This window comes from Cherax quadricarinatus, unplaced genomic scaffold (genome assembly GCF_038502225.1).
Source record: "Cherax quadricarinatus isolate ZL_2023a unplaced genomic scaffold, ASM3850222v1 Contig725, whole genome shotgun sequence".
NCBI lineage: Eukaryota > Metazoa > Arthropoda > Malacostraca > Decapoda > Parastacidae > Cherax > Cherax quadricarinatus.
In genome coordinates this window covers 70,446-94,916 of record NW_027195751.1, presented here as the reverse complement: position 1 = coordinate 94,916, position 24,471 = coordinate 70,446, and the positions used below count along the sequence as shown (strand labels likewise).

The 24,471-nt window shown below is 46.9% G+C and overlaps 1 protein-coding gene across 1 annotated transcript in view; it reads right to left on the bottom strand.

Moving 5' to 3' along the window:
- Positions 1-24,471, bottom strand: part of LOC128685765 (outer dynein arm-docking complex subunit 4) — a 124,881-nt gene that overhangs the window by 39,472 nt on the left and 60,938 nt on the right. The window contains exons 5-7 of the mRNA XM_070080632.1: positions 11,519-11,680; positions 10,456-10,639; positions 7,356-7,533 (exon numbers count right to left, since the gene is read on the bottom strand). Coding sequence (XP_069936733.1) covers positions 7,356-7,533; positions 10,456-10,639; positions 11,519-11,680 — 524 coding nt within the window. The remainder of the gene's footprint in view (positions 1-7,355; positions 7,534-10,455; positions 10,640-11,518; positions 11,681-24,471) is intronic.

Below are 24,471 nucleotides of genomic sequence, written 5' to 3'. Positions count from 1 at the left end.
TGATAATAAAATATATAATGAATAATAATATATATATATATATATATATATATATATATATATATATATATATATATATATATATATATATATATATATATATATATATAAAAGGAAAAAAGCACCCGCTGTTAGAATAGCAGGAAAACACTGCAATGGATCAGAAAAGAAATGAGTGATAATACCTAACGAGTATTCGGAGTGGTTGTGTGTGTTGAATGGGGCTTTACGAAGGTCAAACCTAAGGCCGGTGCTGTTTCTTTTGTATGTGAATGACATGACAGAAGAGATAGAATCAGCAGTGATCCTTTTCGCAAACGACAGGAAATTGTTGAGGAGATTACAAGAGAACGAGAATCAGGAGAGACTACAAAGGGAGGTGGACAGGATGCAAGCATGGTCAGACAAATGGTACCTGAAGTTTAACCCCACCAAGTGCAATATCAAGAAGCTTGTGGAAGGTCAAGGAAGACCACAGTTGGAGTACAAGCTCAAGGAAAACGGCTCCTGGCAAGCCTAAGTCACAACACTGTACACAGCGTACGTTAGGCCCATATTAGAGTATAAAACACCAGTATGGAACACACAATCAGTGAAGCACGTGAAGAAATTAGAGTTCAGAAGTTTGCAACAAGACTAGTTCAGGAGGTAAGGGGTGTGTCCTATGAGGAGAGGTTAGGGTAACTCATCTTAAGGACACTTTAGGACAGGAGGAATAGAGGGGGAGATGATAACGCCGTACAGAATACTGAGATGAATTGACAAGGCGAACAGAGCCAGTATATTTCTGAGATGCAATCTTCAAGTCAGGATGACTCAGGAAATCGTAATGACACGATTGCGAAGACGGGGGAAACAGAGTGGGAGGAGGAGATGCACTTCTCATCAAAAGCCAATGGAGTTTTGAGGAGATGGGAGGACTAGTCAGAGGTGAAATAGATGTCTACATATTAGGAACACTTCTAACTGGAGATCCAAAAGTGATTCTAGCTGTAAAGTACAACTCGCCACCAAACTGAAGGAGACCAAAGGAGGAATACGATGACAGCAACAGAACGATGGTGGCCACAGTGGCTGCAGTGACCAGAAGGTTCCACAAAAGATGGGCAAAATTACTCATAATGGAGGATTTCAACCACACGAAGATAGTCTAGGAAAAATCTAGAGCCATTTAGGAGAACGGAGACGTGGAGAGCCAAGATGCTGGAGGAGGTGCTGAAAAACTTTATGAACATTTGCGGAAAAATGTTCTTGAACAGCATCACTTGGGCAGAAACACTATAAGGCAACTCAGAAGTAGCAAATAGAGGAGTGAAGGTTATTTTCCTGAATGAATGAGCGCAGCTTGTAACAACGATGGTCACTGGTTGACAAAATGAGTTCCGGGAATTTCTGTGTATCTATATACAAAGAGATTTATATATGCATACATGGGTTAATTACCATTACTGAAATTATTTGATTAATAACCATTATTGAAATTATTTGATTAATAACCATTATTGAAATTATTTGATTAATAACCATTATTGAAATTATTTGATTAATTATTGAAAAGGCTACAGAATTGATTGTAATGGGAGTGTTATGACTAATAAAATGTCCGTAATCATCATACATCAGTCATATCTACTATTGTAAGTATATTTTGATGGACGACGTCTACATAATGTCTTGCAGGTTACTGTTAATTTATATAATATATAATTTAAACAATACTCTACTAACCAAGGTGTTCTTTAATAAAACAATGTTGTAGCTACATTTTATGTTAATATTCAACACAAAACATTGTTTAACGTTATTTAACGTTTAACGTTTCATACTCTGAACACAACATATACACTATCGACAAGTGCCCTTGACAAACAGTAACTAACACAAAACGATAAGTAATGAGTAATGATATTATCATCACAGATAAATTTATTTAATATTTAATCTCTCTCTCTCTCCCTCTATCACTCTCTCGCTCTTTCTTCTCTGTACTTCCATCAACGATTTAGATATCAACCATAATGTTGAAATCATAACAGAAGTCAGACAGCTGACACTAGCTGCTGTCACTGCAAATTTTGTTTACAGCCAGAGACGTAAAACTGAAGCACTTTGGTTCACGTCACACTGGCCGAGCCCGTCACACTGGCCGAGCCCGTCACACTGCCCAAGCCCGTCACACTGGCAGAGCCCGTCACACTGGAGGAGCCCGTCACACCGGCCGAGCCCGTCACACTGCCCAACCCCGTCACACTGCCCAAGCCCGTCACACTGCCCAAGCCCGTCGCACTGCCCAAGCCCGTCACACTGTCACACTGCCCGTCACACTGCCCCCAAGTCACACCCGTCACACTGCCCAAACCCGCCAAGCCCCCAAGCCCGTCACACTGCCCAAGCCCGTCACACTGTCCAAGCCCGTCACACTGCCCAAGCCCGTCGCACTGCCCAAGCCCGTCACACTGTCCAAGCCCGTCACACTGCCCAAGCCCGTCACACTGCCCGAGCCCGTCACAACAGCACCAGTCAAACCCATTTCTGAACCTACCTAAAGTAAGTTTGAATGTCATTTAAGAGCAATGTTTGACTAGCGTCTGACAGGCTGACACCAGACACTAGCGTCTGACAGGCTGACACCAGACACAAGTTCCAACTTTCATTGTGGGTTAAGACCTTTCACCAGCATAACAAGTAATTAAAGATGTAAATTTACCAGAACAGAACAATAATTTTCATTATTTAACATTCACCTAAAATAGACAAATATATAAATAAGATCTGATGAATTTAAATAAGACTTAAGATATATTGAATAAATCTTCATTTATTAAATAATTATTACATTAAACTTTCACTGTTCACTATATACATTGACAAACACAGAGCATATGTGTAGCGCTGTCTTCATGTGTGTAGCGCTGTCTTCATGTGTGTAGCGCTGTCTTCATGTGTGTAGCGCTGTCTTCATGTGTGTAGCGCTGTCTTCATGTGTGTAGCGCTGTCTTCATGTGTGTAGCGCTGGCTTCATGTGTGTAGTGCTGTCTTCATGTGTGTAGCACTGGCTTCATGTGTGTAGTGCTGTCTTCATGTGTGTAGCGCTGTCTTCATGTGTGTAGCACTGGCTTCATGTGTGTAGTGCTGGCTTCATGTGTGTAGCGCTGTCTTCATGTGTGTAGCGCTGTCTTCATGTGTGTAGCGCTGTCTTCATGTGTGTAGCACTGGCTTCATGTGTGTAGTGCTGGCTTCATGTGTGTAGCGCTGTCTTCATGTGTGTAGCGCTGTCTTCATGTGTGTAGCGCTGGCTTCATGTGTGTAGCGCTGGCTTCATGTGTGTAGCGTTGTCTTCATGTGTGTAGCGCTGTCTTCATGTGTGTAGCGCTGTCTTCATGTGTGTAGCACTGGCTTCATGTGTGTAACGCTGGCTTCATGTGTGTAGCGCTGGCTTCATGTGTGTAGCGCTGATGTGTGTAGTGCTGTCTTCATGTGTGTAGCGCTGTCTTCATGTGTGTAGCGCTGTCTTCATGTGTGTAGCGCTGTCTTCATGTGTGTAGCGCTGTCTTCATGTGTGTAGCGCTGTCTTCATGTGTGTAGCGCTGTCTTCATGTGTGTAGCGCTGTCTTCATGTGTGTAGCGCTGACTTCATGTGTGTAGCGCTGTCTTCATGTGTGTAGCGCTGTCTTCATGTGTGTAGCGCTGACTTCATGTGTGTAGCGCTGTCTTCATGTGTGTAGCGCTGTCTTCATGTGTGTAGCGCTGGCTTCATGTGTGTAGCGCTGTCTTCATGTGTGTAGCGCTGTCTTCATGTGTGTAGCGCTGTCTTCATGTGTTTAGCGCTGACTTAATGTGTGTAGCGCTGACTTAATGTGTGTAGCGCTGACTTAATGTGTGTAGCGCTGTCTTCATGTGTGTAGCGCTGTCTTCATGTGTGTAGCGCTGTCTTCATGTGTGTAGCGCTGGCTTCATGTGTGTAGCGCTGTCTTCATGTGTGTAGCGCTGGCTGCTTGTGTGTAGCGCTGACTTCATGTGTGTAGCGCTGGCTTCATGTGTGTAGCGCTGTCTTCATGTGTGTAGCGCTGGCTTCATGTGTGTAGCGCTGGCTTCATGTGTGTAGCGCTGGCTTCATGTGTGTAGCGCTGGCTTCATGTGTGTAGCGCTGGCTTCATGTGTGTAGCGCTGGCTTCATGTGTGTAGCGCTGGCTGCTTGTGTGTAGCGCTGACTTCATGTGTGTAGCGCTGGCTTCATGTGTGTAGCGCTGTCTTCATGTGTGTAGCGCTGGCTTCATGTATATAGCGCTGTCTTCATGTGTGTAGCGCTGGCTTCATGTATATAGCGCTGGCTTCATGTGTGTAGCGCTGGCTTCAAGTGTGTAGCGCTGTCTTCATGTGTGTAGCGCTGTCTTCATGTGTGTAGCGCTGTCTTCATGTGTGTAGCGCTGGCTTCATGTGTGTAGCGCTGTCTTCATGTGTGTAGCGCTGGCTTCATGTGTGTAGCGCTGGCTTCAAGTGTGTAGCGCTGTCTTCATGTGTGTAGCGCTGTCTTCATGTGTGTAGCGCTGTCTTCATGTGTGTAGCGCTGGCTTCATGTGTGTAGCGCTGGCTGCTTGTGTGTAGCGCTGGCTTCATGTGTGTAGCGCTGGCTTCATGTGTGTAGCGCTGGCTTCATGTGTGTAGCGCTGGCTTCATGTGTGTAGCGCTGGCTTCATGTGTGTAGCGCTGGCTTCGTGTGTGTAGCGATGGCGTCATGTGTTTAGCGATGGCTTCATGTGTGTAGCGCTGGCGTCATGTGTGTAGTGATTGCTTCATGTGTGTAGCGTTGGTTTCGTGTGTGTAGCGATGGCTTCATGTCTGTAGCACTGGTTTCATGTGTGTAGCAATGGATTTATTAGTGAAGCACTGGCATCATGTGTGTACCGCTGGCTTCATGTGTGCATCACTACCTTCATGTGTGTAGCGCTGTCTTCATGTGTGTAGCGCTGGATTCATGTGTTTATCACTGGCTTCGTGTGTAGAGCTGGCTTCACATGTGTAGAGCTGGCTTCATGTGTTTAGAGCTGGCTTCATGTGTTTAGAGCTGGCTTCATGTGTTTTGCGCTGGCTTCGCATGTGCAGCGCTGGCTTCACGTGTGTAGTACTGGCTTCACGTATGTAGCGCTGGATTCATGTGCGAAGCGCATGCTTCATGTGTGTAGCGCTGGCTTCAGGTGTGTTGCGCTGGCTTCATGTGTGTAGCCCTGGATTCGTGTGTAGCGCTGGATTCTGTGAAGCACTGGCTTCTTGTGTGAAGCGCTGGCTTCAGGTGTGTAGCACTGGCTTCAGGTGTGTAGCGCTGGCTTCAGGTGTGTTGCGCTGGCTTCATGTGTGTAGCCCTGGATTCGTGTGTAGCGCTGGATTCTGTGAAGCACTGGCTTCTTGTGTAAAGCGCTGGCTTCATGTGTGTAGCGCTGGCTTCAGGAGTGTAGCGCTGGCATCATATGTGTAGCGCTGGCTTCATTTGAGCCCTGGTCACCCCCTTCCTCCCACACACAGGTTGAATGGGGCTGGATGAGCCCTGGTCACCCCCTCCCTTTCATACACACCCACAGGTTGACTAGGGCTGGATCTGAGCTCTGGTCACGCCCTCCCTTCCACACACACCCACAGGTTGACTAGGGCTGGATCTGAGCTCTGGTCACTCCCTCCCTTTCATGCACACCTACAGGTTGACTAGGGCTGGATCTGAGCCCTGGTCACCCCCTTCCTTCCACACACACCCACAGGTTGACTAGGGTTGGATCTGAGCTCTGGTCAGTCCCTCCCTTCCACACACACCCACAGGTAGACTGGGGCTGGATCTGAGCACTGGTCACCCCCTTCCCCCCCAACACACGTTGACTGGGGCTGGATCTGAGCCCTGGTCACCCCCCCCCAACACATGCACAGGTTGATTGGGTTTGGGTCTGAGCCCTGGTCACCCCCCAACACATGCACAGGTTGACTGGGGTTGGATCTGAGCCCTGGTCACCCCCTCCTCCTCCACACATGCAGATTGACTGGGGCTGGATCTGAGCCCGTGTCACCCGCTAACACATACACACACAGGTTGAATGGGGCTGGATCTGAGCCCTGGTCACCCCCCTAGCACACACACAGGTTGATTGGGGCAGGATATGAGCACTGGTCACACCCTTCCCCTCCCCACACGTAGGTTGACTTTGGCTGGATCTGAGCCCTGGTCACCACCTCCTCCTCCACACTTGCAGGTTGATTGGGGCTTGATCTGAGCCCTGGTCACCCACCCCCAACACACACACACAGGTTGACTGGGGGTTGGATCTGAGCCCTGGTCACCCCCCAACACACACATAGGTTGACTGGGGCTGAATCTGAGCCCTGGTCACTCCCCCAACACACACACACAGGTTGACTGGGGCTGGACCTCAGCCCTGGTATTGAAGCCAGGCCTGAACACTCTCTATACACATTGTTCAATGTTATTTAACTTTATCTAGGACTGTAATAATGTAACGTTCCATTCCATTTATGTTAGAATTTAAAAAAAGATCGCTCCATACTTAAGAACATATTCATCATCCTGTTCCATTTAATTTATATATATTTTTAGATTTTATTTAAAACTATATACAAAATACATATATAGGTAGTAACGTAAAGTAATATGGAACAATAATGCAGGTTATGAACAAAGAATCAGCACTGGTACAGCATCAGTCCACTAAGTACAGGTACCATACGTAATGACGCTATTAATAACCTAACAACACAACCTACATCCAACCTCTAAATACACAGTGCATAATACAATGGTGCTAATACAATATAGCTTGCGCTTCAACCCCTCCCCCCCCTCCCCCACACACACAACCACAATTAGGTGAGTACAATTAGGCGAGAAAGTGCAAAGTGCAAAGGTTTTTAAGGAGACTAGTCCTGAAGCTAAGTGGTAAGTGCTACGAGGAGAGAGAAATCGACCTAACGACACTGGGCAGGAGGGATAGAGGGGATATGATAACGACATGTAATAAAAGGAATCGACAAGGTGAACAGACAGGATGTTTCAAAAATGGGACACATCATCAAGGGGTCCCACTAGAATCTGAAGACTCAGATGACTCTCAGGGATTTTAGGAAGTATTTCTTCAGTCAGTGTTGTCAGAAAGTGGAACAATATGGAGAGTGATGTAATGGAGGTAGGATCCATACATAAGTTTATGAAATACGATAAAGCTCATGGAGCAGGGGAGAGAGTTGACCTAGTAGCGACCAGTGAAAGGCGAGGGCAGGAGGTATGACTTAAACCCTGCAACCACAATTTGAGGAGTACAATTAGGTGAAGATACACACACGCACATACATATACACACCTGGCCCGAGCTATGTGGACGGCGTCAGTGAGGACAGCAATTGCATCTTCATGTCTGTTACACTTGGGCAGCGCCACTCCCACACCCACCAGCAGCCGACACAGCAGTCGTCCACCTACGCCCACGCTCTTCACCTCTGCTACCAGCTCCTCGGCTGCCCGTAGCGTTTCCTCCACATCTGCTGAAACAAGGCTTTGAGTTAGATAATGAATATATGATGTGTATGACATAGATCGTTCAGTTACACATGAAGTTTTGCACAGAGTTAATGATGATAATATGAAAAACAATAAACTCAAAAGTTTCAAAGTCACTTTTGTAGTCATCGGGATCCCCACACATCAAGCATGGACACTACATCCAGAGACAGTTACTTGCAACTTTCATCCCTCAGACTTTACCAAAGACTTCCTAAATGTCTCCAAGGTCCACCTTCGTTTTAATTGCTTCTTCTTCTGAGATGCTTGATGCCAACAGTTGCTTGCGATGGTACTGTTCTGACCTAGTCTTAAAGCAGATGGAGGTGGTAAAGGTGCAACCACAAATCCCATCTGGTGATTAACGCAACAGAACTACTTAATGAGTTCAACTTTGCTGAAAACCCCATCATGTACACCATGGATGAAAAACTAGATGATTATCAGCTTTCTCTGGACGTACCGCTCTATACAGTAAAAATAGAAAGTTTAAAGTTAACAGGAAACTAACAAAGGTCGTCCCTCAGTACTTTTCACGCTACGATGCATGTGTAATGAAAGGTATCATTGCAGGTTTCTTTTTGAGGGTATTGCAGATATCCATTTCTTTATACATAAGGAAGAAATGGAAATGCTGTTAACTTTCAGTAAAGCAGAACCACCCTCCCCCCCTCCCCCTCCCCTCGGATGTCGGCTAAACAAAAAAAAAAAAAAAAAAAAAAAAAATCTCCCGGGACGAAGCCTCAAATTGCATATTTAATGGGATGTCCGATTAAAATACCCATTAAGAGGACAAGATCTGCTATATTGAACGGGTGTCCGGTCCAGTCGTACTACTGATAAAATGGACAAACTCCGCTTAGGCGGGTCTGCTCCTTAGAGTGTGATTTAACGAGACTATAAAGTTCCCAGTATTTTACACACAAAATTGTCAAATCTGCACCGTAACATTTCAGTTTCCCTCTCCACCATCATCATATTTCTTGGAGCCTCTTGTGAACGTTAGAAACATTACCACTCAGGATGTAGGTAAGACACATATGCAACAGTTAGGTATCTTACCTAACTGTTGCACATGTGTCTTACCTACAACCTGTCGGTATTTTATACCATTTTAACGGCCACTCAGGATGTTGAAGTTATCTGAAGTTAGGTTCAATAACTTTGATCAAAGGACATGTTAACATGTTAATCGTTCCTAAAGTTAATTAGGTGAGGAACTCTCGAGTTATGCGTAAAACAAAATAGAAATGGAAGGAAAAACAAAGTTCAAACAGCGCTTAAAGTTAGGCATTGGGGAAAACATAAAAATTCTCAGATATACACAAATTTTCGAGAAGAATGGTTACTCTTCCAGTCATTTTAGTCTCTCTTGAAAAGGAGGGGAACTTAGGGATTTACTGACTAGGTCTGCCCAAGATGAAAGAACTATCATGTTTTGTGTTTGTGTGTGTGAGCAAGTGTGTTATTGTGTGTGTGGATTCGCCTATTTGTAGTTGTAAGGGTTGATTTGCAGCTCCTGGCCTCTCTCACTCTACCTGATTTTGTCCTTAACATGATGGACAAGAAGTTTTCTAGTACCTCCAGTATTTTGGCTCTCCGCGTCTCCAGATTTCCCCAGTCTCCTTATAGTTGAAATCCCCCATGATGAGTAACTTTGCTCTGCTCATGTGGGCCCTTCTAGTAATCTCGGCTATTGTGTCCATCATCACTCTGTTGCTCTCATCATATTCGTCTTGGCCTCCTACTGCTTGGTGGCAGGTTGTACATCACTGCTATCATCACTTTTTGACCCCCAGTATACAGTGCTCCTATGTAGTCGTCCACTACCCCTCTGACTAGTCCTTCCATCTCCTCAAAACTCCATTGCATTTTAATGAACAGTGCAACTCCTCCTCCTCCTCCCCCTCTGCTCCCCCCCACCGTCTTTCCTCAGGATCTGATAACTACATGGGAAGATTGCATCTGTTATCACTTACGTGAACTTTGTCTCTATGATTGCTCTGATGTCCTGGGATGCTTCAGTGATTCTTTCGTGACTCTCCTCACTTTTATTTGGAATTCCACACCTTCAGTTTCCTTTCTAGAATTGTATTCTGGGGAGTTGTGTTGGTGTACCACTTCTTCAATTTCCTTTCTAGAATTGTATTCTGGGGAGTTGGAAAGGTTGATGCTGGCTGTGGGTGTGGTAGGCAGGCCTAGTTATTATGGTAGTTTGCTGGTGTGGCTCTATTAGTGCTGGGGGGTGGGGGCTGTGGATGTGGAGTGTAGTTTGGCGATTGTTATTGTGCGTGGTTGGTGTGGGGATTGTAGGGGTTGACGGGATGCTGTGGGTTGGTCTGTGTTTGGTTGTGTGCTGTTTCCTTCGAGGATGTGCTGCTCTGTCTGACAGTGCATACCCTGTCGCCAAGATATGCACTGAGGCAAAGTACTCTGCCTCAGTGCATTCTTACTCTTCCCCTCAGTTGTTCCCGTTTTTCGTGTTCTGTTGGTCGAGGTACACTCGCTGATATTTTTGTGAACCCTTTAACAGTAGCTTCCACTGCAGGACTTTGTTTCATGTCATTTCTGACTTGAATGTCAATATGACTGCGGTTCGTTTCCCTCGAGAACCACCCAAGTCTCTGAAAATTTGCAGTTGAGTCATGTTCTCTCCTGTTACCACGATGATGCTCTCGTTCTCTATAATCTCCCCGTGTCTTTTTTAATTACGTTGCGTGTGTGTGTGTGTGTGTGTGTGAGGTACAGTGTTAATTTTGATATTTTTAAGAGCATGTTCTACTTTATAAAAAAAAATCACCGACACCGATTTTGTAAAAATGTCCGAAAATCGCCTGAACCTTTGCCGATACTTTGTTACATTACTTTTTGCAAATCATATAGAGATAGCCTGTCGTACTGACCTGCGTCTTGGTGTAGCTGCTGCAGCAGTATTGCTGTACGACGCCTGAGAGTGACTTTAAGCCTGGCTCGCTCTTTCTTTTCTCGTTCCTTCTGGAGAAGAGTCTTGCCTGCGCCTCCATCAACAGCACCCGGCCTTCCAGTACTGTCCCCGGGGTCTCGTTGCCACATAAACGATTCCAAGTGCTGACCCCATGAAGTCAGAATAGGACAACTGATAAAGGTCTAGGGCATATTTAAAAAAAAAAAGCTGGTACACACACATTTTACTGCATCTGTGTTCTGTATGATAAGGATATTGCAGGAATAGATGCTAAATGTTTACCTGTCAGGAAGTGCGTCATTCATAAGATAATTATATCTGTGAACATGAACTGGGAAACTTCAGTAGGTTGAAAAGAATATAGGCAGATCAGAGATGTGGGAGAGGCCTGCTGGAGGAGAGGAGAATGATTAGGAGAGGTTAGAGGAGCAAGTAACAGAGAAAAGTTTCAGAAATAAAATTTTGAATGAATTTAATATGCGAGACTATTTGCTATAACTTAGTATTTTTTCTGTTGTTTTGTTTACTAACTGGACTGAACTACAAGGGATGTACTGTAGGTTAGAGAGCTGTAACTGACAGAATAGAATGAAATTCAGAAAGTGTTCTAGGTTACAAAAGGAAGATAGTAAGCAGGTATTGTAGGTTTTAAAGAGCAATATTTGACTTGAAGGAGAGAACCTCAGGTCATGTGCTGAAAGTTATAAAGCAGAATTATAGACTCTGTGTGTGTACTCACCTATTTGTGGTTGCAGGGGTCGAGTCTTAGCTCCTGGCCCCGCCTCTTCACCGGTTGCTACTGGGCCCTCTCTCTCCCCGCTCCATGAGCTTTATCAAACCTCGTCTTAAAACTGTGTATGGTTCCTGCCTCCACTACGTCATTTTCTAGGCTATTCCACTGCCTTACAACTCTATGACTGAAGAAATACTTCCTAATATCTGTGTGTGTGTGTGTGTGTGTGTGTGTGTGTGTGTGTGTGTGTGTGTGCGTGCGTGCTTGAGCGAGCATAGGAATGTCTCACTTGTAAAGAGCTGAGAGCTTCCTTAGCAACGGCCGCCACTTGACAACTTGTGTGAGTAACTTGGCCGCCACCGTCCACCGTCACCACCTCCTGTCTCAGGCTTCGACGACCCAGCAGTGACACCAGGAACTCCTTGTCCTTGCTCAGTCCGCCCAGCAGCCGCTGCAGATCACACGTGTAGGTTATACACAATGTAAAACAATAAGGAATAAAATATATGCCATGATACACAAAAAAAGAGTCGGATTTACAAGTTGCAGAACACAAGTGAGGTTGGATTTACATGTTTCAAACCATAAATAGGGTATGATATATAAATTTCTGGCAGGATATGCATGTCACAGAGCACTAGCAGGGCATGATATACAAGTCGCAGAACACTAGTAGTAAGCAGGGCCGGATTGAGGCATAGGGTCCAGGGGCTGCAGCCCCTATACCCCTGGGCTGCAGGGCTGCAGGGCTGCAGGGCTGGAGGGCCACACGAGATGAAAAGTGAACTGAAATATTACATCACCTATATGATCAACTGTTGAGTGTCGTATTTATTTTTTTCATTTGAAAATATCACTGGGGACCTCAAAGTACCAGTTACCCAGGGACCTCACAGTACCAGTAGCCCAGGGACCTCACAGTAACAGTAGCCCAGGGACCTCACAGTACCAGTAGCCCAGGGACCTCACAGTAACAGTAGCCCAGGGACCTCACAGTAACAGTAGCCAAGGGACCTCAAAGTACCAGTAACCCAGGGACCTCACAGTACCAGTAGCCCAGGGACCTCACAGTAACAGTAGCCCAGGGACCTCACAGTAACAGTAACCCAGGGACCTCAAAGTACCAGTAACCCAGGGACCTCACAGTACCAGTAGCCCAGGGACCTCACAGTAACAGTAGCCCAGGGACCTAACAGTAACAGTAGCCAAGGGACCTCAAAGTACCAGTAACCCAGGGACCTCACAGTACCAGTAGCCCAGGGACCTCACAGTAACCCCAGGGACCTCACAGTAACAGTAGCCAAGGGACCTCAAAGTACCAGTAACCCAGGGACCTCACAGTACCAGTAGCCCAGGGACCTCACAGTAACAGTAGCCTAGGGACCTCACAGTACCAGTAGCCCAGGGACCTCACAGTACCAGTAGCCCAGGGACCTCACAGTACCAGTAGCCCAGGGACCTCACAGTAACAGTAGCCCAGGGACCTCACAGTACCAGTAGCCCAGGGACCTCACAGTACCAGTAGCCCAGGGACCTCACAGTACCAGTAGCCCAGGGACCTCACAGTAACAGTAGCCCAGGGACCTCACAGTACCAGTAGCCCAGGGACCTCACAGTAACAGTAGCCTAGGGACCTCACAGTACCAGTAGCCCAGGGACCTCACAGTACCAGTAGCCCAGGGACCTCACAGTAACAGTAGCCCAGGGACCTCACAGTACCAGTAGCCCAGGGACCTCACAGTACCAGTAGCCCAGGGACCTCACAGTACCAGTAGCCCAGGGACCTCACAGTACCAGTAGCCCAGGGACCTCACAGTACCAGTAGCCCAGGGACCTCACAGTACCAGTAGCCCAGGGACCTCACAGTACCAGTAGCCCAGGGACCTCACAGTAACAGTAGCCTAGGGACCTCACAGTACCAGTAGCCCAGGGACCTCACAGTACCAGTAGCCCAGGGACCTCACAGTAACAGTAGCCTAGGGACCTCACAGTACCAGTAGCCCAGGGACCTCACAGTACCAGTAGCCCAGGGACCTCACAGTAACAGTAGCCCAAGGGCCTCAAAGAACCAGTAGCCCAGGGACCTCACAGTACAAGTAGCCCAGGGACCTCACATTAACAGTAGCCTAGGGACCTCACAGTAACAGTAGCCCAGAGACCTCACAGTAACAGTACCCCAGGGACCTCACAGTAACAGTAGCCCAAGGGCCTCAAAGAACCAGTAGCCCAGGGACCTCAAAGTACCAGTAACCCAGGGACCTCACAGTACCAGTAGCCCAGGGACCTCACAGTAACAGTAGCCTAGGGACCTCACAGTACCAGTAGCCCAGGGACCTCACAGTAACAGTAGCCCAGGGACCTCACAGTAACAGTAGCCCAGGGACCTCAAAGTACCAGTAACCCAGGGACCTCACAGTACCAGTAGCCCAGGGACCTCACAGTAACAGTAGCCCAGGGACCTCACAGTAACAGTAGCCCAGGGACCTCACAGTACCAGTAGCCCAGGGACCTCACAGTACCAGTAGCCCAGGGACCTCACAGTACCAGTAGCCCAGGGACCTCACAGTACCAGTAGCCCAGGGACCTCACAGTACCAGTAGCCCAGGGACCTCACAGTACCAGTAGCCCAGGGACCTCACAGTACCAGTAGCCCAGGGACCTCACAGTACCAGTAGCCCAGGGACCTCACAGTACCAGTAGCCCAGGGACCTCACAGTAACAGTAGCCCAGGGATAGCCCAGGGACCTCACAGTACAGTAGCCCAGGGACCTCACAGTAACAGTAGCCTCAGGTAGAGGGACCTCACAGTAACAGTACCCCAGGGACCTCACAGTAACAGTAGCAGTAGCCCAGGGACCTCACAGTACAAGTAGCCCAGGGACCTCACAGTACCAGTAGCCCAGGGACCTCACAGTAAGAGTAGCCCAGGGGCCTCACAGTAACAGTAGCCCAGGGACCTCACAGTACCAGTAGCCCAGGGACCTCACAGTAAGAGTAGCCCAGGGACCTCACAGTACCAGTAGCCCAGGGACCTCACAGTACCAGTAGCCCAGGGACCTCACAGTACCAGTAGCCCAGGGACCTCACAGTACCAGTAGCCCAGGGACCTCACAGTACCAGTAGCCCAGGGACCTCACAGTAACAGTAGCCCAGGGACCTCACAGTACCAGTAGCCCAGGGACCTCACAGTACCAGTAGCCCAGGGACCTCACAGTACCAGTAGCCCAGGGACCTCACAGTACCAGTAGCCCAGGGACCTCACAGTACCAGTAGCCCAGGGACCTCACAGTAAGAGTAGCCCAGGGACCTCACAGTACCAGTAGCCCAGGGACCTCACAGTAACAGTAGCCTAGGGACCTCACAGTAACAGTAGCCCAGGGACCTCACAGTAGCAGTAGCCCAAGGGCCTCACAGACCCAGTAGCCCAGGGACCTCACAGTACCAGTAGCCCAGGGACCTCACAGTAAAAGTAGCCCAGGGACCTCACAGTAACAGTAGCCTAGGGACCTCACAGTACCAGTAGCCCAGGGACCTCACAGTAACAGTAGCCCAGGGACCTCACAGTACCAGTAGCCCAGGGACCTCACAGTACCAGTAGCAAAGGGACCTCACAGTACCAGTAGCCCAGAGATCTCACAGTACCAGTAGCCCAGGGACCTCACAATACCAGTAGCCCAGGGACCTCACAGTACCAGTAGCCCAGGTACCTCACAGTACCAGTAGCCCAGGGACCTCACAGTACCAGTAGCCCAGGGACCTCACAGTACCAGTAGCCCAGGGACCTCACAGTACCAGTAGCCCAGGGACCTCACAGTACCAGTAGCCCAGGGACCTCACAGTACCAGTAGCCCAGGGACCTCACAGTACCAGTAGCCCAGGGACCTCACAGTACCAGTAGCCCAGGGACCTCACAGTACCAGTAGCCCAGGGACCTCACAGTAACAGTAGCCCAGGGACCTCACAGTACCAGTAGCCCAGGGACCTCACAGTACCAGTAGCCCAGGGACCTCACAGTAACAGTAGCCCAAGGAACCTCACAGTAACAGCCCAGGGACCTCACAGTACCAGTAGCCCAGGGACCTCACAGTACCAGTAGCCCAGGAGCCTCACAGAACCAGTAGCCCAGGGACCTCACAGTACCAGTAGCCCAGGACCTCACAGTAAGAGTAGCCCAGGGACATCACAGTACCAGTAGCCCAGGGGCCTCACAGTACCAGTAACACAGGGACCTCACAGTAACAGCCCAGGGACCTCACAGTACCAGTAACCCAGGGACCTCACAGTACCAGTAGCCCAGGGACCTCACAGTACCAGTAGCCCAGGGACCTCACAGTACCAGTAGCCCAGGGACCTCACAGTACCAGTAGCCCAGGGGCCTCACAGAACCAGTAGCCCAGGGACCTCACAGTACCAGTAGCCCAGGGACCTCACAGTAAGAGTAGCCCAGGGACCCAGGGGCCTCACAGTACCAGTAGCCACAGGGACCTCACAGTACCAGTAGCCCAGGGACCTCACAGTACCAGTAGCCCAGGGGCCTCACAGTACCAGTAACACAGGGACCTCACAGTAACAGCCCAGGGACCTCACAGTACCAGTAACCCAGGGACCTCAAAGTACCAGTAGCCCAGGGACCTCACAGTACCAGTAGCCCAGGGACCTCACAGTACCAGTAGCCCAGGGACCTCACAGTAAGAGTAGCCCAGGGACCTCACAGAAACAGTAGCCCAGGGACCTCACAGTACCAGTAGCCCAAGGACCTCACAGTACCAGTAGCCCAGGGACCTCACAGTAACAGTAGCCCAGGGACCTCACAGTACCAGTAGCCCAGGGACCTCACAGTACCAGTAGCCCAGGGGCCTCACAGAATCAGTAGCTCAGGGACCTCACAGTGCCAGTAGCCCAGGGACCTCACAGCAACAGTAGCCCAGGGACCTCACAGTACCAGTAGCCCAGGGACCTCACAGTACCAGTAGCCCAGGGGCCTCACAGAACCAATAGCCCAGGGACCTCACAGTACCAGTAGCCCAGGGACCTCACAGTAAGAGTAGCCCAGGGATCTCACAGTAACAGTAGCCCAGGGACCTCACAGTAACAGTAGCCCAGGGACCTCACAGTACCAGTAGCCCAGGGGCCTCACAGAACCAGTAGCCCAGGGACCTCACAGTACCAGTAGCCCAGGACCTCACAGTAAGAGTAGCTCAGGGACATCACAGTACCAGTACCACAGGGGCCTCACAGTACCAGTAGCTCAGTAACCTCACAGTACCAGTAGCCCAGGGGCCTCACAGTACCAGTAGCCCGGGGACCTCACAGTAACAGTAGCCCAGGGACCTCACAGTACCAGTAGCCCAAGGACCTCACAGTATCAGTAGCCCAGGAACCTCACAGTACCGGTACCACAGGGGCCTCACAGTACCAGTAGCCCAGGAACCTCACAATATCAGTAACCCAGGGACCTCACAGTACTAGTAGCCCAGGGGCCTCACAGTACCAGTAGCCCAGGGGCCTCACAGTACAAGTAGCCCAGGAGCCTCACAGTACCAGTAGCCCAGGGACTTCACAGTAACAGTAGCCCAGGGACCTCACAGTACTAGTAGCCCAGGGACCTCAAAGTACCAGTAGCCCAGGCGCCTCACAGTACAAGTAGCCCAGGTGCCTCACAGTACCAGTAGCCCAGGGACCTCACAGCACCAGTAGCCCAGGGACCTCACAGTAACAGTAGCCCAGGGACCTCACAGTTCCAGTAGCCCAGGGGCCTCACAGAACCAGTAGCCCATGGACCGTACAGTACCAGTAGCCCAGTGACCTCACAGTAAGTGTAGCCCAGGGACTTCTCAGTACCAGTAGCCCAGGGGCCTCACAGTACCAGTAGCTCAGGCACCTCACAGTAACAGCCCAGGGACTTCACAGTACCAGTTACCCATGGGCCTCAATGTACCAGTAGCCCAGGGACCTCACAATGCCAGTAGCCCATGTACCTCACAGTACCAGTAGCCCAGGGGCCTCACAGTACCAGTAGCCCAGGGACTTCACGGTACCAGTAGCCCAAGGACCTCACGGCACTAGTAGCCCAGGGGCCTCACGGTACCGGTAGCCCAGGGACCTCACAGCACCGGTAGCCCAGGGGCTTTACAGCATCAGCAACCCAGGGACCTCACAGTGCCAGTAGCCCAGGGACCTCACAGCACCGGTAGCCCAGGGGCTTTACAGCATCAGCAACCCAGGGGCCTCAGAGCACCAGTAGCCCAGGGATCTCACAGTACCAGTAGCCCAGGGACCTCACAGGACCAGTAGCCCAGGGACCTCACAGGACCAGCAGCCCAGGGACCTCACAGGACCAGTAGTCCAGGGACCTCAAAGCATCAGTAGCCCAGGGGCCTCACAGTACCAGTAGCCCAGGGACCTCACAGGACCAGTAGCCCAGGGACCTCACAGGACCAGTAGCCCAGGGACCTCACAGGACCAGTAGCCCAGGGACCTCACAGGACCAGTAGCCCAGGGACCTCACAGGACCAGTAGCCCAGGGACCTCACAGGACCAGTAGCCCAGGGATTTCACAGTACCAGTAGCCCAGGGACCTCACAGGACCAGTAGCCCAGGGACCTCACAGGACCAGTAGCCCAGGGACCTCACAGGACCAGCAGCCCAGGGACCTCAAAGCACCAGTAGCCCAGGGGCCTCACAGTACCAGTAGCTCAATGGCCTACAAAATCTTAATCCGGCTCCTTAGTGAGTGACATACTTGACATACATATCACCAGAAACAAGTAAGACATGATATACAAGTCACAGAACACAGTTTGAACAGGATATATTAGAGCGAACATAAGTAAAGAATAAGATACATGTCACAGAACACAAGTTAGCCAAAATATACTTATCAAGGAACACAAGTTGCACAAGATATTCATTTCACAAAACACGTGTGTTGCACATGTTTATAAGTCACGTGACATGAGAAGGAGGGAATATACTGTCAAAGTAAATAAAGGACAGGAAATACAGGTGATTAGACAAAAACTAAACAGAATATTCAGGTCAAGAGATTAAGGAAGAAAATTATATGCAGGACATGAAATACATTTAATACAGTATATTCAGGTCACGGGAAACAGGCAGGACAGGATGTACAGGTCGCGGGAAACAGGCAGGACAGGATGTACAGGTCACGGGAAACAGGCAGGACAGGATGTACAGGTCACGGGAAACAGGCAGGACAGGATGTACAGGTCACGGGAAACAGGCAAGACAGGATGTACAGGTCGCGGGAAACAGGCAGGACAGGATGTACAGGTCACGGGAAACAGGCAGGACAGGATGTACAGGTCACGGGAAACAGGCAGGACAGGATGTACAGGTCACGGGAAACAGGCAGGACAGGATGTACAGGTCACGGGAAACAGGCAAGACAGGATGTACAGGTCGCGGGAAACAGGCAGGACAAGATGTACAGGTCACGGGAAACAGGCAGGACAGGATGTACAGGTCACGGGAAACAGGCAGGACAGGATGTACAGGTCACGGGAAACAGGCAAGACAGGATGTACAGGTCACGGGAAGCAGGCAAGACAGGATGTACAGGTCATGGGATACAGGTTGGACAGGTTGTACAGGTCGCGGGAAACAATCAGGACAAGATGTACAGGTCACGAGAAACAGGCAGGACAGGATGGACAGGTCACGGGATACAGGCAGAACAGGATGGACAGGTCAAGGGATACAGACAGGGCAAGATGGACAGGTTAAGCGATGCAGACAGAACAGGATGGACAGGTCAAGGGATACAGACAGGGCAAGATGGACAGGTCAAGCGATACAGGCAGAACAGGATGGACAGGTCAAGGGATACAGACAGGGCAAGATGGACAGGTCAAGCGATACAGGCAGGACTGGATATGAAGGTCATGTAACAAAGGTGGGATTGTATTTCTATATTCACTAAGAAGACTTTCCGCTTGACTCACATTACTCAACAAACTGTCATCTATAAATTAACACACTGAACATCTGGTTATATACCTTTGCCCAAATAATCAGACGAAATGACTTGCACTGTCTTCACACATACGTAAACGAGCAATACAGATTGTGTTCACTCACCTCCCAGCACCTCCAGAGATTACTGTATCCTGCGGCATCAACTGCGATAAATGTTTTCCTGTTTAAATTCAACAATCATAAACCTATTATTATTTTTCCACATCTACTTTTTAGATCAAGGTAGGATAACCCCTTGAAGGAAAAACATTTATCCTTATTCACACCATTGCTATCTGGTCATAAATGACGTTCTAAGTTGAACAAACTCCAGAGTACCGTCATAGAAGCTAAGACGTTGTGTAGTTTTAAAAATAGGTTGGATAAATACATGAGTGGGTGTGGGTGGGTGTGAGTTGGGCCTGACTAGCTTGTGCTACTAGGTCAGATGCTGTGCTCCTTCCTTAAGTGAATGTGACCTGACCTGACTAGGTCAAGGCATTGGCTTAAGGCGATGGGAGAATTGGCCCTACCTCGCATGGGCCAGTGGGCCTGCTTTATATACATCACTTTGCTCACTCTTCAACAATATATTCATTTCAATACGTCACTTGCCTGCACAGCTGCCTAACATGCTCACACTTACCTGCACAGCTGCCTAACATGCTCACACTTACCTGCACAGCTGCCTAACATGCTCACACTTACCTGCACAGCTGCCTAACATGCTCACACTTACCTGCACAGCTGCCTAACATGCTCACACTTACCTGCACAGCTGCCTAACATGCTCACACTTACCTGCACAGCTGTCTAACATGTTCACACTTACCTGCACAGCTGTCTAACATGCTCACACTTACCTGCACAGCTGTCTAACATGCTCACACTTACCTACACAGCTGTCTAACATGCTCACACTTACCTACACAGCTGCCTAACATGCTCACACTTACCTGGACAGCTGCCTAACATGCTCACACTTACCTGCACAGCTGCCTAACATGCTCACACTTACCTGCACAGCTGCCTAACATGCTCACACTTACCTGGACAGCTGCCTAACATGCTCACACTTACCTGCACAGCTGTCTAACATGCTCACACTTACCTACACAGCTGTCTAACATGCTCACACTTACCTGATGGATGCTTAAACCACTACGACTCAAAACCTCCTTCGTCCACCCAACATACACGGAAATTTCCACTCTTTTGGTAAACTTATCCAGCTCCATCGTATTAAAAATTACCAAATTACCTCATCAAGACTCACGAAATCGTAATGACACGATTGCAAACAAACCATAACACGGGCGGGGATAGAACCCGCGATCAGAGAGTCTCAAAACTCCAGACCGTCGCGTTAGCCCCTAGACCAGCTAGCCACAATAAGATTCGTCCAACTAGCTGGTCTAGTGGCTAACGCAACGGTCTGGAGTTTTCAGACTCTCTGATCGCGGGTTCTATCCCCGCCCGTGGCATGGTTTGTTTGCAATCGTGTCATTACGATTTCGTGAGTCATGTTAACGGCTTTGAGGGGACTTGAGCTAGAGTTCGTCACGGCCACGCTAGCTGGAGATTCGTCTGTAAAAACTTGCATTTGTGGTCACAGTGGTGCCTATGCTAACCTTCCTATGGTGTAGAAATATACCTAGTTGGACGAATCTTATTGTGGAGTTTTGAGACTCTCTGATCGCGGGTTCTATCCCCGCCCGTGGTATGTTTTTTTTTTTACTCCATCAACTTCTGCACTCTGAGTTATTTATATAATAATACATATTGTCTTCTATATTTTTTGTACTTTATTATATCCATTGACTTCGAATATGACAGCTCCACATATTCTCACTACCTCCTGTTTGCATTTGAACACCATACCTCACACCCAAACAAAAGTGATGGTACCATCCTGGCTAAGATGATTTCTTATTCTACCTCCACTGATTTACGCCTTTTTTTTCCACAGACGTCTAAGCAACAATATATTTTTCCTTACTTATTCTATGATTCTTGTCATATTTTAATGATCTTTCTCTGGAAACATCCGCAATAAATGTATCTGATATTTATGAAATACTCCCTTCACTCTACGCTTCAATCTGACATTCAGTTTTTTGTGGCCTAGACTTTTTTCTTATTCTCATTGCCTTGTGCTTTACTGTGCTCATTTTTAACTTTCTTCTCTACCACATCCTCCCAATTGAAACTTTTCTTTCAAATCTCCCAAAAGTACTGTGTCATCAGTAAAGAACATCTACGACAGCTCCAACCTCAAATTCAAGGTAATTTAATTTCCCCATAATTATACGGACATTTTTCTTCATCACGCAACGATTCATTTCTTTTTCTTCCTCATATCTAAATACATTCAATAACTTTAATATCATTGTTATTATCTTGAGTATGGCCATCACTGTTTTGAGTATCACTTCCGGTAATTTTACACTGTTATTTACTGGAAAATTGCTACATAATTTCATTATTGCTTCCAGTTACTTAAATGTCACCAATAATGAATTCGTGAATACATTTTTGGTCAGTGATAAACAGCTTAAATAGGATGTCCTTTTTTTAAATTCATCTCCATGAGTCAAGTGATAAAATAGATATTTTTGCGTACGTTCTACACTGATGTTTAATAAAAATAAATGTCTTCGTAACTACCAGTACACGAACAATTATTTCTGTGAGATTTTCTCTGTTACAGATTGAAGTGACTTGTAACATTGACAATGTAAGTTGACGTAACTTGTAACATTGATAATGTAAATTGACGTGACTTGTAACATTGTAAGTTGACGGGACTTGCAACATTGTAAGTTGACGTGACTAGTAACATTGTATGTTGACGTGATTTGTAATATTGTAAGTTGAAGTGACTTGTAACATTGTAAGTTGACGTGACTTGTAGCATTGTAAGTTGACGTGACTTGTAACATTGTAAGTTGACGTGACTTGTAACATTGACTATGTAAGTTTACGTGACTTGTAACATTGGCTATGTATGTTGACGTGACTTGTAACATTGATAATGCAAATTGACGTGACTTGTAACATTGCAAGTTGACGTGACTTTCAACATTGTAAGTTGACGTGACTTGTAACATTGTAAGTTGACGTGACTTGTAACATTGTAAGTTGACGTGACTTGTAACATTGTGAGCTGACGTGACTTGTAACATTGTGAGTTGACGTGACTTATAACATTGACAATATAAGTTGATGTGACTTGTAACATTGACAGTGTAAGTTGACGTGACTTGTAACATTGACAGTGTAAGTTGACGTAACTTGTAACACTATGTACGTTGACGTGACTTGTAACATTGACTATGTAGGTTGACGTGACTTGTAACATTGATAATGCAAATTGACGTGACTTGTAATATTGCAAATTGACGTGACTTTCAACATTGTAAGTTGATGTGACTTGTAACATTGTAAGTTGACGTGACTTGTAACATTGTGAGTTGACGTGACTTGTAACATTGTGAGTTGACGTGACTTGTAACATTGTGAGTTGACGTGACTTGTAACATTGTAAGTTGACGTGACTTGTAACATTGTAGGTTGACATGACTTGTAACATTGTAAGTTGACGTGACTTATAACATTGACAATGTAAGTTGATGTGACTTGTAACATTGACAATGTAAGTTGACGTGACTTGTAACATTGACAATGTAAGTGGACGTAACTTGTAACACTGACTATGTACGTTGACGTGACTTGTAACATTGACAATGTAAATTTACGTGACTTGTAACATTGATTATATTAGTTGATGTGACTTGTAACACTATGTACGCTGACGTGACTTGTAACAATTACTATGTAGGTTGACATGACTTGTAACATTGACTATGTAGGTTGACGCTACTTGTAACATTGATAATGTAAATTGAAGTGACTTGTAACATTGAAAGTTGGCGTGACTTGTAACATTGTAAGTTGATGTGACTTGTAACATTGTAAGTTGACGTGAATTTTAACATTGTAGGTTGACGTGACTTAAAACATTGTAAGTTGACATGACTAGTAACATTGTATGTTGACGTGACTTGTAACATTGTAAGTTGAAGTGACTTGTAGCATTGTAAGTTGACATGACTAGTAACGTTGTAAGTTAACGTGACTTGTAGCATTGTAAGTTGACGTGGCTTGTAACATTGTAAGTTGACGTGACTTGTAGCATTGACAATGTAAGTTGACGTGGCTTGTAACATTGACTATGTCAGTTGACGTGGCTTGTAACGTTGACTATGCCAGTTGACATGACTTGTAACTTTGAGTATGTAGGTTGACGTGACTTGTAACATTGATAATGCAAATTGACGCGACTTGTAACATTGACTATGTAAGTTTACGTGACTTGTAACATTGACTATGTCAGTTGACATGACTTGTAACATTGATAATGCAAATTGACGTGACTTGTAACATTGTAGGTTGACGTGATTTGTAACATTGTAAGTTGACGTGACTTGTAACATTGTATGTTGACGTGACTTCTAACATTGACAATTTAAGTTGACGTGACTTATAACATTGACAGTGCAAGTTGACGTGACTTGTATCATTTACAGTGTAAGTTGACTTGATTTGTAACATTGACAATGTAAGTTGACGTAACTTGTAACACTGACTATGTACGTTGACGTGACTTGTAACATTGACAATGTAAATTTACGTGACTTGTAACATTGATTATGTAAGTTGACGTGACTTGTAACACTATGTACGTTGACGTGACTTGTAACAATGACTATGTAGGTTGACATGACTTGTAACATTGACTATATAGGTTAACGTGACTTACAACATTGACTAGGTATGTTGACGTGACTTGTAACATTGACTATGTAGGTTGACGTGACTTGTAACATTGATAATGCAAATTGATGTGACTTGTAACATTGTAGGTTGACGTGATTTATAACATTGTAAGTTGACGTGACTTGTAACATTGTAAGCTGACGTGACTTGTAACTTTGTAAGTTGACGTGACTTGTAACATTGTAAGTTGACGTGACTTGTAACACTGTAAATTGGCGTGACTTGAAGCATTGTAAGTTGACGTGACTTGTAACATTGACAACGTAAGTTGACGTGACTTGTAACATTGACAGTGCAAGTTGACGTGACTTGTAACATTGAGAATGTAATTTGAAATGACTTGTAACATTGACAATGTATTTTGAAATGACTTGTAACATTGACAATATAAATTTACGTGACTTGTAACATTGACAATATAAATTT